The sequence below is a fragment of the Acipenser ruthenus genome, chromosome 3 (genome assembly GCF_902713425.1).
Source record: "Acipenser ruthenus chromosome 3, fAciRut3.2 maternal haplotype, whole genome shotgun sequence".
Classification (NCBI taxonomy): Eukaryota; Metazoa; Chordata; class Actinopteri; order Acipenseriformes; family Acipenseridae; genus Acipenser; species Acipenser ruthenus.
In genome coordinates this window covers 39867074-39883328 of record NC_081191.1, presented here as the reverse complement: position 1 = coordinate 39883328, position 16255 = coordinate 39867074, and the positions used below count along the sequence as shown (strand labels likewise).

General features: G+C 36.6%; 1 protein-coding gene across 1 annotated transcript; it reads right to left on the bottom strand.

Annotated features, from left to right (window-relative positions):
- Positions 1 to 93: 93 nt before the first annotated feature.
- On the bottom strand, positions 94 to 15578 carry LOC117435413 (DNA mismatch repair protein Mlh1-like). Its single transcript, XM_034058540.3, has 19 exons — positions 15279 to 15578; positions 14737 to 14827; positions 14331 to 14429; positions 11931 to 12004; positions 11451 to 11523; positions 11222 to 11313; positions 10963 to 11005; positions 10626 to 10714; positions 10429 to 10541; positions 10084 to 10177; positions 8957 to 9110; positions 7857 to 8218; positions 5591 to 5739; positions 5250 to 5358; positions 4917 to 4980; positions 4264 to 4428; positions 3795 to 3887; positions 3194 to 3307; positions 94 to 1070 (listed from the first exon to the last, which is right to left on the bottom strand). The coding sequence occupies exons 1-19, from the start codon at positions 15386 to 15388 to the stop codon at positions 903 to 905; spliced, it is 2256 nt and encodes a 751-aa protein (XP_033914431.3). The 5' UTR covers positions 15389 to 15578; the 3' UTR covers positions 94 to 902.
- Positions 15579 to 16255: the final 677 nt, after the last annotated feature.

Genomic DNA, 16255 nt, shown 5'->3' with positions numbered 1-16255 from the left:
CTATAATCCAATTATTTATTATCTTTTCTAAGGGGTACCAACAAATGTGTCCAGGCCATTTTAGAATATCTTTGTAGAATAAGCAATAATTAATTTCTTTTCACAGCTTCTTTGCTTTATTCTATGACATACCAAAGGCATGCAAGTATACATGATAAAATAGCTTTTAATTTCATCACTTTTCAGGAGGAATGAAGCATTATTTCAATGAGCTGTAAGGGTACCAACAAATTTGAGCACGTCTGTAAATGGCTTAAATAAACTAGTACACTCTTGAAATAGTTTTATTTTTAATACTTAATCTATGTACGCTATTTAATACAAGGGAATAAGTTTAAACTATACTGAGTAAAAAATTTAAAAAAAAGATAGATAAATAGATATATCTCTATCAGATCACTCATTTTTTAGAAGAACTATGGCCCCTATTCACAAAGCTTTCATTCACAAGTTTTTATCCCCTGTTGGGGATTCATATCCTTGAAGACACCCATACTTACTAGAGAAAAAGTTATTCAATTGTGATTAACCCTGGCACAATTGATCATAAAATGGTCTTAAAGGAGATGCCTATCCATCTGTCTTTACCTACATATGTATGTTAAACTTAAATGTTTACTCTTTTAACTAGATCACTGCTTTTCCAATTATGATAAAACAATCTTTACTACGAGTTGAATATCGGAATCCAGGGATACATGGAGGGACCTGTGTATATATTGCACATACATACAATTTATATTTTATATGTACATACAGTGAATGTTAGGCATGGTGATTTACTTTTTCATGATATTTATGTATGTAAGATATACTCCATGAAAACTGGCATGGCATTAGGTTTTGTGAAGAGGACCCAAAAACAGCATTCAATGCCAACGTCTTCTCAAGAGAAGGCAAAATCAGCACCGCTCAAAGACTTTGTAAAGATCTGGCAAGTTAGCAATTTGTAGAATACTCCCATCTTCTGTAAAGTGTTTAGGAGGGGCAAGAAGTGTTCTGAAGGCTTTAAAAACAACATGCTCAATGATCCACTTCCACGATGTCCCACTTGACCCAAGCTCTTCAGTCTAGATGGAAAAATAAAAAAGTAGGTAATGCTTCAGAATAATGGTAGGAATTCAAATGCCTACATTTTTTATTTAAATGTACACACTCTATTGCACACAACCACATAGCATAACCCCATACGCAAAGCCAGACAGAAATCAAACACCAGCTAGGTGCAGCAAATTTCTGTGTAAAATAGGCTGTGGCCTTGCCTTACTTGACTTGTCAATTTACGCTAATTCCCTTTCCCTCACTCAATGAAACAGTCAACTTGATTTAGTATTTATAGTTCTTTTTATATTTTTACTTTGGTTTTATTTCAAATTGTACTATGATTACATCTATTAAATTAATGCATACATTACACTTTTTAAAACAAAATTGAAAATCAATCTGAGAAATACCTGTACACAAGGAACACAAAGAAAAGAGTAAAACTACTTTGCAGACTTCCATTCCCATCTTCCCTGAAGGATTAAGGAGGAGTGATCATTGTGAAAGTCATGAATCCCTCCAGAACCATTTAAAACACCTTGCTGACTTGTCGGTTCAATTGCAATGTACTTTTAAATTTAGTATGGATCTGGGACTAAACAGTATACTAGCTAGTACGGTATCTTAATACCAATTGCAATGTAAAAACATACAGCACTAACTTCAGGATCAGGTGATCCCAAATTTTAGCACATACCTTGGGATTAAACTGATAAGTCCCTTCCTGTTCCAAGACCTGTTTGTAATTACTATTACATTGAATTTGGTTTTCAAGAAAACATTCGAACGAATTACAAATTGTACAAAATTACCCACTTAGGTGGATTATATTACGCCGCGGGTTCATTTGTTCCTGATCGCACCAGATCGCATTCGTTTTTTTGTCTCTCAGGTGTTATCCACACACAACAAATGCAATTATAAATTAACCCCTGAATTACACTATATATCATATATAAAAGGTTTTCTTTAGAGTTACACAAAATATTTACTGTAAAGACCTTGCAAGTAATTAAATGTAATATTTATATGAAAATTACGCATTGGCAACTAAGATAGATAACAAGGTACCAATAACTCCAGCAAGCTTGTTAATCCAGCAGTATTTAAACACTGAAGTTCCTCAGTACATTAATGGAATTCACAAAATAGGTGACCAAGTATGACCTAGGTGTAGCACAATGTGTTTATTACTGTGTTAAGTTCTCAGAAGGCAGAGCGTATGTTTTTAATATTTGGGTTCAAAGGACAACTACAACGTCTGCCGAATTACACATTGGAGCAGCTTTGTTGTTTTTTTTTTTGTTTAATGCATCAAGGATTACGTTTTAACTATGGATAACACCAACAAGGATTTCATCTCCATACAGTTATTTCAGGTGTGGCAATTTATAGTATTGTTACACATATCTTATGAGTAATTACTGGAATGAAGTAACAAGTTAAATGGAATGTCGTCGGGTCATGTGGAATGAAAAACTTCATATATGTCAATAAAGGTTTTAGCGATATATTTACAAATTCATTCATTAATTAAGATAAAATTACGAAATAATGAAAAAATAAGAAATACGTTATGCCTGCTGCCATAATGCTCTTTCCTATCAGCTGCTTTCTGACTTTCTCTGCGTCCAAATAAGACCAATTTGAAATTACTTATTTGTGGAACCTTTTAGAGCCGGCGCAGCTGTACTACCACTTCATGAATCTCATTTTAATATCACAGACTTCATTTACAAATGAGCCCCATCTACAGTTTGCCCATGCATATAATTAAGGCTTGACATGTCTTAAAGTGCATGGCTAATGAGTGTCGGAGCGCAATGCACAGCGCAGCGCATTTTGGCAGTGCCTTAACTTGCCAAAATTGTCATGATACATACAAGGCAATTTTAAGGCAGGCGTAAACTCAGTGCTATGGCCTTAATGCTGTCGCAAATGCTTGATATATGACCCCCTTAGTCTTGAACACCCACCTGGATACCATCTGGAGAGGTTTATTTAATTACAATGGGTACTCTCTTTCAGACTATTGTTAGCCATGTCCCCCATACTAACTACAAGATTATCTCCAGTTAGAACCCCATTGATAACATTACCAGTGCAGCGGATTGATCATCTTGATCTGGAAGTAATGTGAAAGGAATACCTGCTGTTCAAGTAGAGCTGGGTCCTCCAAAATGTACTGTTTTCTGATGGAGTAAAACATGCTACATTCCCGGCTGAAAGATTCAAAACACTCCTTTTCATCATCCCAGTTAACCTGAAAAAAACAATTATAAAATAAAAACCACATGTCTTGAAGCAAAAAAGTTATATAAATTCTGTAGTTCACTGCATTAACAAAACAAAAAACAAAGGGTGGTTTTGCACTTCTTGTTCCTGTTCATTAACTGGCCAGTGCCATTAAAAGGTTAAATGGCAAGTCAACTACCAGAATTTAGTTATTATAATTTTCTCTTACAGAAACAGCCTGCCTCACCTATTCTACATATACAGAGAAAAAGCAGGTGAGGCCTGCAAAGCTGAAATGTCACATGACAAAGGAATGAGGAAGTCTGCTCAGGATTCTCTAGACAAACTCAATGCTAAGCTCAATATTACAGCAACAGAACCCAGAACCATTCGCAATTACTGCAAACGCTATAAAGAGTTGTGGAGGGTGGAGGGGAGGGGGGTGTAAAACAAGCTTTTAAAAGTCATTTGTAGTTAATGCACATCACATATGACAATAATCCCAACTTTCATACCTCTGTAGCTAGCCGCAAGATGAACATGGGCAGTCCCTCCAGAGCGGGAATGTAATTGTCTAATAGCAATGGTAAACCAGCAAGGTTCCCCTCCTGTCAATGGGATACACATCACTTTAATAAAGCAAAAACCATTCACATTAAAAGCACTACTATGATTCTACTGGGGTTTGCTTTTTGCTTGGCACATTGCAGCACCTTGTGGCCAAATATTGTAAGAGCACAGTAATTCCAATGAGAATTACAATCCCCTATAAAAAGGCAGATCTAGCTTATATTTGTTTCTTACCAAAGACGACTTCAGATGGTTTCAGAAATTATTTTAGTTTTTTTCATGGTTTTGATCTGTTTAAAATGGAGAGTTGAACAGCAAAAAGTTCCTCTATTCTGATATTGGTTCAGTCTAAATAAATAATAAATAAAACAAACAAGCAAGCATGTACTTCAAAAATTGGCTTTTTCCACTGACCTCATCAATTTCCATTGAAAAATAATCAAGTAGCATTTCAGACTTTTTCTTGAGAAACTCAACAATATACTGTGCCAGCCCCTCTTGGGGGCCGTCATCCTCAGTCCAGCCGCTTTCAGGGCTCTCCAGTGCCAGCATGGCCAGATCATACAAGGGAGCAGGCGTCTGCCATATACACAAAATGTATAAAATAACAAAGCATTACCTTGAAACAAATCCAGATGTTATGTTGGCACTGATTTTGTGATATGAGTATGCATTTCTGGAAATGTGGTATTCTTGGAAGTATCAGGCAAAAAAAATGCTTCACTGATCTTTAATGCAAAAACCACTCGATAACATGCAAGAACCTGATGTGTATGGAATTACTTCTTGTAAAAAGTTTCATCAAATGGGGGGGACTGGTTTAAAAAAAAAAAAAATCTCTGGCTTAGATTCTCATGCCCTTAAGAACAGGTGCCAATTCAATTGAGGTTCCCATAATATAAGTGGGAGTGTAAACTCCACAATATTCTGCCCGAGAACCCCAGTAATGAAAATGAACACCCCTTCAGACTGGGTTGTGTAAGTTAAACTTTTCCCAAAGCTAACTCCCAAAGTTTCAAAAGCACTGCAACTGCTTACTACAAAATGAGGTTTAGAAGCACACTTACAGATAGCCTTAGGACTCCGAAATTGCCAAAGTCATATATCAGGATCTGGTAAAACAGCTCTTGGCTAAAATGAAATAAATAAATAAATAAATAAATAAATAAATAAATAAATAAAATACAAAAATGGCTTTGGTGTACCACAAATTAAAGTATGTTGCCCTATATCTAAAAAATACCTGTTTTTTAATAGCAGTAATCTCTGTGGGGGCACTATGGTATGGAGTCTATTAATACAAGCTAAAAATAAACCCAGCGAAGGATCTAAATATTGCTGGAATTTACAGTATATAAAAATCTGGTTCCAGGATTTAAACTGTGGGAAGTTGTGCGTGCCTGAGCTTGGTGGTGTTGAGAAGGTAGAGTTTGGTGTGGTGCTGTACCAGTGCCCACTGAGGATTGACACAGCCCACGTAAGAGTGATTCTGCAGCATCTCCTGGAGGCCTGCAGAAAGAAATACACAGAAGATCAGTATGCTTATTATGCTCCTATTTGGCAACAGTAAGAGCACAAAGGCATTGCTCATATCTTAACAGTGTAAAGGGGCCATCTGTCTTTAAGATTAATTTCCAGACAAAGTTTCATATACCCAACATTTTCTTCTGTATGGATCTTACTTTCATCTTGTTACGATGTGTCTCATGAAACAAACTTACTAAATTGATGCAACTCTGACCTTTATGTGCCTGTTCGCTGATTTCACTCCTCAGCTCCTTGATGCTGGTTAGCTTGATAATGCGCCTTTTTGGCACAGAGGCATCAGTCGTGTCACCGGCCCCCTCGTCATCCTTCATTTCCACATCTGAACCTATCCTGTGCCGCTTCCTAAAAAACACAAGAGGAACACCGTGAACCTTCCCTCCCCAGACAACCACTTCCACTGTCCCAAACAAACTTGTTAAAAGGGCTTGAAAGGGAAAGACAGAGAAAGCATAATAGTTTACAAGAGTATCTGCAAATATAGTTTCATTAAATAAATAATTACAAGTGACAAAGTACTGAGTTTTCTATTCTGCATGGTCCCTTGGTGTACGAGTTTGGATTAGTGTTGTAAATTAAGTCAGTGTAATATCTTAAAACATTTCACAGTGGGAGGAAAAATATATACAAACTGGAATGAAACTTAAAAAAAAAAACACCTTAAGATTTTGATGTCTAAGTTAGTCTACAAAATAAAATAATTGTTCATTTTGCGGCCATGTTTTTATGGGTTTATGATTGTGTCTTTGACAACAGAACTGGCAGAAGGCACAGGTGGCGTTGTCAATAGTAGGACGGTCAATCTTGAAATCAGGACTTAAAGGACGTGCTGCAGTAAGAGTGCCTCTGTTAAGAAAGGGGAACAAGACAAAGGCTAAAATATGCACAAGAACACAGAAATTGGACTATGGAACAATGGTCAAAGGTGCTTTGGATAGTTGATGGATGGGCGACACCTGTGCCTTCTGTCAGTTCTGTTGTCAATTCAACACTTGTCTTCTTTCTATTCCTTTAGGATATTATCTTCAATTATAAAAGGATTTGGATAAATTAAGTGCTGAGATTGGCTGAACAAGATCACATGACCGAGCAGTAATAACTGTCTTACCGAACGGCTATGATATCATAGACCAACTATCTTACCTGATCTATTAATATTACTACACCTTAATAGTAACAATTATCTAAACAGTGTTTCTGTAGGTTAAAATGTCAACATACAACTGAAACAGCAGTTAACAATCTGTTTTTTTTTCATCTCCGTCACTAAGAATTACAGAAAAATTGGCAAATATACTGTGGTATTTATTTAGTCAGAGAACAGAACAAAGAAAACTCTGAGGCAAGCAGTAGCAGTAACACTATTCAAAAGCTATCTGAGAAATCACCACGCAAGTCTCACTCAGCATGTAATATACTGTATATGCAGCAGCGGCATCTATTTATTAAACTAAATAGCGCCTTATAAAACTGACTAGCAAGTATGCAATATTTAAACTTGACACAACAGATACATCTCACCACTACCCTCCGATTTCAGAAACATGTTTAAAACAAATTTAAAATCTCTCCTGCTCTCTGCTGACACAGCCGTTGGGCTACTGTGCTTGCCAGACAGGAAGGACTGTGGTACTGCGCAAACTGACATGGAAGTCGTTTAGTCCACATATCATCTAATGCTGGTTTACAATCTAGGGAAATGATGCCGGTTACCGACTATCGATGTGAAAACAGCCTCAGAAATTATTGGTCAGCTTCTCTTGAAGACTGCAAAGCCTGAATAGGATCATTTCTTACTAAAAAATACTCAGAAGCCCCTCCCTCGAGTGCCAGTGCAGTGTTTGGCTGTTCCATGAATCAGATGTGGGAAATGTCATTTCATCTCGTAAAATTTTACTATAAATGGCAATGTTCAATGTAATGTTTATGGCAAATAAATACAAAATATATATTACAATCAAACAGTCTTCAGGGACTATTTTTTCTCAGTGGAAGGATGCACAATATATTTCTTTTTTTTTTTCTTTAAAAAAGCAGTTTGTGTAATTATTTAAAAAAAAAAAAAAAATGTCCCCATTTTATAAGCGAAATAACCCACTCCAGGGTGTGCAAGACAATTCTTACCACACTTCCTGGGTGGTTGAACACACCCTGTCATGGGTTATTTCTTACATATTGCTCATCCTTGTCAGACAGCTTTTTGGGTCTTCCAGTTCTGGGTTTGTCAATTACAGATGCTGTTTCTCTGTACTTGTTGATTATGCTTCGGATACCACACCTTGAAAATCGAGTGATGCAAGCTATTTCACTCAATGTTTTTCCTTCTTTATGCAAGTCAGGGTTGTTATAATAGTAGAAAACACTAGTGGAGTAAATTGTTGATGCTCATAATGTATCAGAGTAGAAAAATGCAACATGTCTAAGACATTTGCACAGCAGTGTATTAATACAAACATACATACCGAGGAGGAGGGTTCACTAAAGAGGAGTTTTCGGAGTCTCCTGTTTCTTTCACATCGCCCATGAAGTCCTCAATATCCAGATCCTCGGATATGCCAGCTAACAAGTCTGCGTCATTCAGCTCTTGCATGTCCATATCACACTGCTCTGGCTGCCTGGATGAGCCGCATTCAGACACCGCCAGCTCCGAGGGTTCTGTTTGTGTCTTATTTGCCGGCTGTAGAAATGCGTCCAGCTTTTGAGCCCGGAAATCCGTGCGCACCATCTGGTGAGCATACACTCTGTCGCTGGCGCCTGCAGCTGCGCTGGAGGAGGCTGGCTTTAGGACATCATCAGAAGAGATGGCAGGGCCAGGCAGCAAAGTCTAAGAACAGAAGGGAAAGCAGAACTGAGCACCGTTTTTTAATGCAAGCTTGTTGGATTTTCCCACTAAGCCTGTTAAATTTGGTTATACATTGTGAATAGTACATTAGAATAACTAATTGTTTTATGTCTTTGTTTTAAACTAGGACTGTTCTTTCCCAATTGTGTAATTTAGATTACACTTCAATCTGCTTTAATTCAGAAGTTGTTTGAAGAATGTTTGTTTTTGTGATATATCGCTTATCAGAAATCAATCAATCACAGTGAAATAGTTGCCAAAATTCCAGTACATCTTATCCTGTGTTTAGATGTCATTCCGTGCATATCAACATCGATACAAACTTTGAAATACAGTTGATCTTGGACTGAACCATTTCATGAGAGGGGGAGGGGGGAGAATAAAAGCTATATCTACAAAAATAAAAATACAAATATTTCTTTAAACCTATCCTCCCCCACCCAATCTTCACTTGTGTGATTTATAGTAAGTTAATATGTCAAAAAATGAAATAAACTCTAGTCATATTTATAGCAAATCTGTATGCAAGAGATGTCATTTCAGATTGAGCAGCCAAAACCGCTCAGCTCCATGGTCCTCTAGTTTTATTCTGCCATCTCCTGCTTATCTGTAACTAAATTCCACTTAAACCTAGTAGCAATCAGAAAGACATTTAATCTGCTGGGTTTTAAAGGTTATCAAGTATTGGCTGTCCTAAATCCTATATACTTGCAGGTGTACCTGGGTGAAGTATGTGCGAGAGGAGTTGGACCCCAGCAGTTTACTCTCAATATGCTTCTGCACGCTCTCTACGATGCTGTCCTCATGCAGGAAATGCACTTCGTGTTTAGTGGGGTGTACATTCACGTCAATGTTGTGAGGGGCAATCTCCAGGCTGCCAGAAACAATGGTAGTGTGCAAAAAGAAAGAAAGAAAATGACATACAATTTCTACAGCTTTCAAAACTTCAACTATAACTTCAGGAATTACGATTATCAATTCAGGATTTTATAATTAGTTCACAAACCTTTCACGTCCAATCAGTGTAAGTATTACCTGTGCTTTTGAAACCGTCAGTTCTCTAGTGAAATACAGGATGGATGAATAGATGGATCACAAGTAGGGGTTCCGGTTTTCGGTAAAAAAATGTTTTTAAAAAAACCACAACGATTTTTGACGATAAATACCTGCTGAATTTTATGTTCAAGTTACCGGCATATATTTTGTAAAACAGAAGAGCAGAATCTCCACTTGTTTTTATTTTTACAATCAAAGCAGACTTGGTGAAAAGGGAGTTTTTATGTTTTTAAGTTGGACGTTTCTTTAAGTTGGATGTACAAATTTCAACAGATCTGACTGTGCAGTGCAGCATTTGTTTTCCACGGTTCCTATATTTGGGATGGCTTGGTTTCAAGTGAGTAAATGCCTTCTACTAGTGTCACAAGCTGTGAATATAACACGTTTTGTTTTCTTGATGTTCGTACTGTTAATATTACATTACTGTAAGTTGTTTATGTATACTGATTTTTACCAGTTTCTATTGTGGAACATAGGTAGGAGGGTTGTTTTAACCAATCTGTACATTGTTTCACGGTTCTGAAAATAAGTGTCGATAAGTACCTGCCAATTTGTATTTTTTTAATTTATTTTTTTATTAAATGCTGAAAACAGGAAGCCCTAATCTGAACAACATTTTTATAGCAACCGCTGGCTGTGACACCATCAACAAACAATTGCAGCGTCAACATAGCCTGTACAGTGACCTCAGCAGATGACAGCCTGAAGATTCCCTATTTGAGGGGTGCAAACTTAAATTCATAGCAAATGTCTGAAAAATGCTATCCTAACTACACCCTGTCCATATTTACCTAAGATACAAGAAGGGATGCGTGTTTTTTGGGAGGTAAGCTGCATAAACAGCTTCTATGGCTTTCTTCAGAGCACTGGATTCAACCAAACGATCTGTGGAAGAAAAGCAAACAGACTGACCTCACATCCTTTATCAACAATATTTGCATATTTCACAAATCAGATCCTGGTGCTCACTGCACAAAAAAGAATATATATATATATATATATATATATATATATATATATATATATATAAATTGTGTGTGTACAATCTTTTTCAATTGTGCTTAAAAAAAAAAAAAAAAAGACCCGATGGAGAAAGAAAATTGTTTTCCAACTCTAATGGCCTCAGCAATACATACGGTTAATGAAAAGCAAGAAGATACACTTCTTCACAGAGTAGTTTGCATTTGAGACGTAGCCTTTCACATTAAAAGCCAGATTGGAATCTTCACAACCCACTTCAATTAACTCCCTGTTGAGGAAAAAGGAAAACAATAATATTCCAGCGCACTGCAGGATAGTATTTGTAAAAACAAACTTCTAGTTGTCCCTCTACCTGCAAACAGCATTCCCAAAGATTGCTCGGATGTTGTCCACGGTTGAAGCATTTGGCAATGTTCTAACATCTGCAACAGTTTCCCCGTGCTGGAAATAGATTTAAAAAATAAACCCTTTTTGAGCAGACCATTTGGAATTCACAAGTTAAAATCCCCTACTCTTACAAAATTTGGCAACTGATGAAAATCAAATGAATGTAAACCATAACAACATGACATTTCAGCCACAATGTCCTGTTTTTACTAATTGAATCCAGAGGGGTAACATAGTTATATCAAAGTAAAAAAAGGCAAAATACAATATACAAAAAGTACAAAGAACAAATACAACCATACCTTTTTCACAGCAAAGCTTTTACCAGAGTTGTGTATAGCATATCTGCAAAAAAATTGATAAAATACGTGGATATTCACAGCAAAATCAGTTCTAACACAGTCTTGGCAGCTAATGATTACAGTATACCTTTCAGCACTACATTTACAATAATAATAATAATAATAATATAATTCATTATTAAACAATTTCAGTTTCTTATACTGATGGGCACAGATACATAACATCAGAGGTGACCTAAGCAAAAACATGAACACTCACCTGCTGATTATCTCTACTATTTTAGCGTATTCCTCACTTGCGCTTTTCAGTGCTTTCCTCCTCGTCGACACATTGTAGAAGAGATCTTCAACCTGCGCACACAGCACATGTCACAAACAATTTACATTAATGGGTTAAAAGTATCATAAAGCCTCTTTCATTAGTAGCCCAAATTCCAATTGAAGATTTATAGGTTTTTTTTTTTTCTTTATGGTTATAAATTACTTACAGTAATCTGCGTGCCTTGGTTTCCAGCACATGGTTTGGGAGGTGCCTTTAGTTTCCCGTCACAATAACTAGCTCTAAAGGAACAGCAACAGTTTTACCTTTTCTGTATTTTTTTTTTTTTTTTCAAAGCACTTCAAATGCACATGTAAAATATTATCAGTTTATCACATAATAAACTGCCACAACATTGCTGGAATATTATATGAAGTAAAACCACTCAGACTAGGTTACACACTACGCTGACAATGGGAGTCACATAAGAGCAGAAAAGCCTGCAATGAAATGATATATTTTAAGCTGGTTTGGTGGTATACACATTTAGGGACTAGCACCCATATAGAGGAGTCATGAAACTCCTAAACCAGGTCTCATCCTTCCATATGGCAACAGCTCCACTGCCTCAGGAAGCGTCACTGGACAGTTATGGTTTAAATAAAATAATTTAAAAAGAGAGAAGAGATTATATATGATGTTACCTTACCTGTATGCACATTTTCCGTCAGCAGTTTTAGTTGTTATAGTAACATGGGCCACATGGCTTACGCTGGCAAGTGCCTGCAAACAATGTAATGTTGCAATTAATACAAAAACCTGTGTTCTGTTAGACATTTCATATCCAACTGCTTAGTACTTAAACAGTTTTTTTAAAGCCCCTTTCACACTGGCATGACCTACTCAGGTAGCGACCCGGTGTAATGCAGTCAGCTACGTGATCACACGCTGCTTTCTGAAGAAGTAGGGTCGACCTGGGTGACAGAACCAAGTAAACAATGCATGCACGCAATGACTGAAGCAGCAACGTTCACATGACCACCCTTTCATCTGTTCAGGCTTTCCTGATGGCGTGCTTGTTACAGACGCTTCCATCCAAGCTTCTGAATCGTTGGCCCAAATGTCGATTACAGCAAATGTTTCTTTATTGTTCCACGCCATCCCTGCAGCAATCTGGCTCATGGTGTGTCTCAATCAAGAGAAATATGGCTAAACTGAATAAACAGAAATGGCTTGCAAGTTGCGGAAGTGAAACCTTCACGCAGGCATGGCTGTTTGTTACTTCGTCACCTTACAAACAGCAATCATGCATTTTTTCTTGCTTGACCCAGGTCAAAGCACGTCAACCCACGTCCTGAGGTGGGTCGCTGCAGACCCAGGTACGTTGTTTCTAGGGCTGTGTTAGAAGGTTCATTCGCTAGCCAGGAATTCAAAGGTAGTTTTAAACCTTCGAAGGTTCGTCAAGTTGCATTCACGCACTGCATGTTTATTTTTTTTTTCTGTTAACAGAAACCGTTTGGCAATGTGTGAATACTATAAATCACACATTGCCACTCACATGCAAAATTCGATCTTTTGATTTGTATAATGCATATTACGTAAACAAAAGTTGTTTAGTAGCAACTCTATATGGCGCCGCTGCCGTGTATGGAGCAGGGTATAGTATCCAAAGCACTGGGGCGGTACCTATAGCGGTTATAGAGCTTCAGTAAAATATGTACTGAATACCTAGCGTACAAGACAGTGTAACAGAAGTGATATGGCAGAATATGTTTGAAAGATACAAAATATACAAAACACTAATCATTTTAATTTAAAAAACTGAGCACTGTCTGCCCCTCCCCCAGCTCATGTTATCCGGAGACAAACCTTTAATTTCTTCATTCTCCATCTCGACAGCAAAGCGTTGTATAGTGTAAACTGTACTAAAGAAATGTCTCGAAACCCCTCTGCTGTTTATGATTTTTTTGTTAAATGCCAAGACGACCAAAAAAAAAAAAAAAAAAAAGGATGAATGCAAACTGTGCAAGCGACTCGTATCATGGAGGCATAATCAATCTCTGGGGTCACTTGACAAGTGGAAGTTCATATTATTATTAGTATTATTATTAATATTTTTAGTAGTAGTAAAAAGTGACTGTGACATAACCTGCTTGGAACAGTGACTGTTAAATAAAGCTTTGTTTTGCCCAAGTCAGTTGCACTTGGTGCTGGTGCAATGCAAGCTTACTGTATATATCACAAGCAACATCAATTACATATAAATAAACAATGTGTATTTTCATTTTTATTTAAATTATAAAAACATGATTATTGTTCTATATAACGTATTTTTAAACTACATGTGAATGTTTTCTTCTTCTTATTATTTTTATTTCTTAGCCGACGCCCTTATCCAGGGCGACTTACAAGATATCACATTATTTTTACATAATAATAATAATAATAACAATAATAATAATAATAATAAATGTGTAAACCCTCGTTTTTTCTGCTTTATACAATTACAAGTTGTGCGGTACACTCAATAGTACTCTATATACTTATTTATTTATTTATTTCATTTATTTCTTAGCGGACGCCCTTATCCAGGGCGACTTACAATTGTTACAAGATATCACATTATTTTTACATACAATTACATTATTTTTTACACATTTTTTTTTTTACATACAATTACCCATTTATACAGTTGGGTTTTTACTGGAGCAATCTAGGTAAAGTACCTTGCTCAAGGGTACAGCAGCAGTGTCCCCCAGCTGGGATTGAACCCACGACCCTCCGGTCAAGAGTCCAGAGCCCTGACCACTACTCCACACTGCACAAAATAAACAATGTGTATTTTCATTTTTATTTAAATTATAAAAACATGATTATTGTTCTATATAACGTATTTTTAAACTACATGTGAATGTTTTCTTCCATTCAATGTTTTCTTCAGTAATGTGTTCCAAACCTTCGAAGGTCAAAATGTACCCTTCGTTGCAGCCCTAGCTGTTTCACGCTATGCGGGATTGTGACACGGGTAGGAGTGCCAGTGTGAAAGGGGCTTAAGTAATTGACAATATTGCATTCTTTTTTTTTTTTTTTTTTTTTTTTTTAAACCTACCTCCCCTCTAAATCCATAGGTAGATATGGCTGTGAGATCTTCAAATTTCTGCAGTTTACTGGTGGTGAATCGCTCGCAAACTATTTCCATGTCTTCTTTCTACAACATAGAAACAATGTGTTATGGTCTTTATTTAAAATCAAAGTAAAAAATTTAGTTGTGTGAAAAATAGTAAAGAACAAAATAAACACAAAACAAGAAACATATACAGGGATGGATGGAAATACGATCCAGTGCAAAGCAGCTCGATCCATTCCTGGTTTTACTAGGAGTTTAATAACACATACCTTAGCTTACAGAAACACTTTGGCTAATCAAGCTCATAACAAAACATGGAATGGGTGAAACTACTATGAAACAGGAGTCTTATTTCCGTCCCTGAGATACAGAAAACAATAATACTTACCCGGATACCTGTACCGTTGTCCTGGATCTGAATTAGCTTCAGTCCACCATCCTTAACTGTCACATGAATACTGGTAGATTTGGCATCTAGACTGAAAAAATAAATAAACTATACTGTATAAAAGAAGCAGACGTTCTCAAAAGAAAAACACACTGCCGAATTAGGATTTGTGCGATTAATTACATAGTGCAAATGAAACGCCACATCACATATCCATTTTAAAACTAACACTACTTAACAAAATAGGCAACAACCACAGTATAGTCTAGTTTGTAATGAACTGTAGTCGTATTGCTCGGTCAGGTTAAATTACACCAATAACAACAACTGTACTACTGGTACTGTAAAAAAACACAAACACACAAAATTGAAAACGTGCCATTTTAATGCAATAAATGTTTTTAACTTCAATGAGAAGTTTTGAATGGAGAATCGTTGATTTTATCTTTTCATTTTCATTTTAAGTAGCTAGAATTAACGGACATGGTGATGTGATTTTTCTGTTCTACAAAACAACGGTTTGTTACCACTTAATTACTCACCAGTTTTCTATCATCTCTTTGATGGCATTTGCAGGCCGCTGGATAACCTCTCCAGCAGCAATTCGATTTACTACAGTCTCGTCAAGCCTCCGGATTACCCCCGCCATCATACAGTCAGTAATACAGCCAGACAGTGCATACAGGTTAGTGTTATTAATGGATAGTAATATATAATGAAAAAGAAAATATCAGCGCTTTGCTGTAAATTCACAACACTGTTCACACACCACGATTACGTGACAGTCCCTACGCGGGGAAAGCGTGAGAACCCACCCCCTCAAACAACGATTTGACAATCTGTGAACAAGGAACAACCCTTGAAATTACTCAATCGCCAATGAGAACAGGAGGTTTTTTTGACATGTTACTGCGCATTTTTGCTGACTATAAGGCGCCGTTTCAGACAAAAGTCTGTCAAATAGGGTAAGAGGCTATGTTGTGATAAAGGGAACATGTTAAATTGTGATGGATGAGTGTTGGCCAGGGTATTATGTGGAGAGCTCGGGAGATACATTCCTATGAGACTGAGAGTCAGTGGAGCCGTGTCATATTTTTTAGATTTTCGCTGTGTTAAAAAAAATGCATCAAACTTCTGAAGTAAATTTAACTTTTGCCGAACATAATTAAAAATGAACTAAATATCTAACATTTGCGTAGCATTGGTAACTTTGGAAATAACATTACAAATAACAATACCTGTAGATACTAGGGCGAAACAGGTGATTGAAATATGCATGGTTTGGTGTGGTTATGTTATTCTTGAAAAACTTAATGAAATATGTGGTTTATTTTTTATAAATTAATAAAGCACGTAACCAAAGATAATACGGGACTGTTTGTCAGAAAATAGCACTTTTCATAAAAAAATGATACTGTCATAATTTACCAATGTTTCCATTTTCTTCAACAGACCTTCGACAAAAGTGAAATTTACGAATAGTTTGATGCATTTTTGAACATGTTGAAAATCAGCAAAG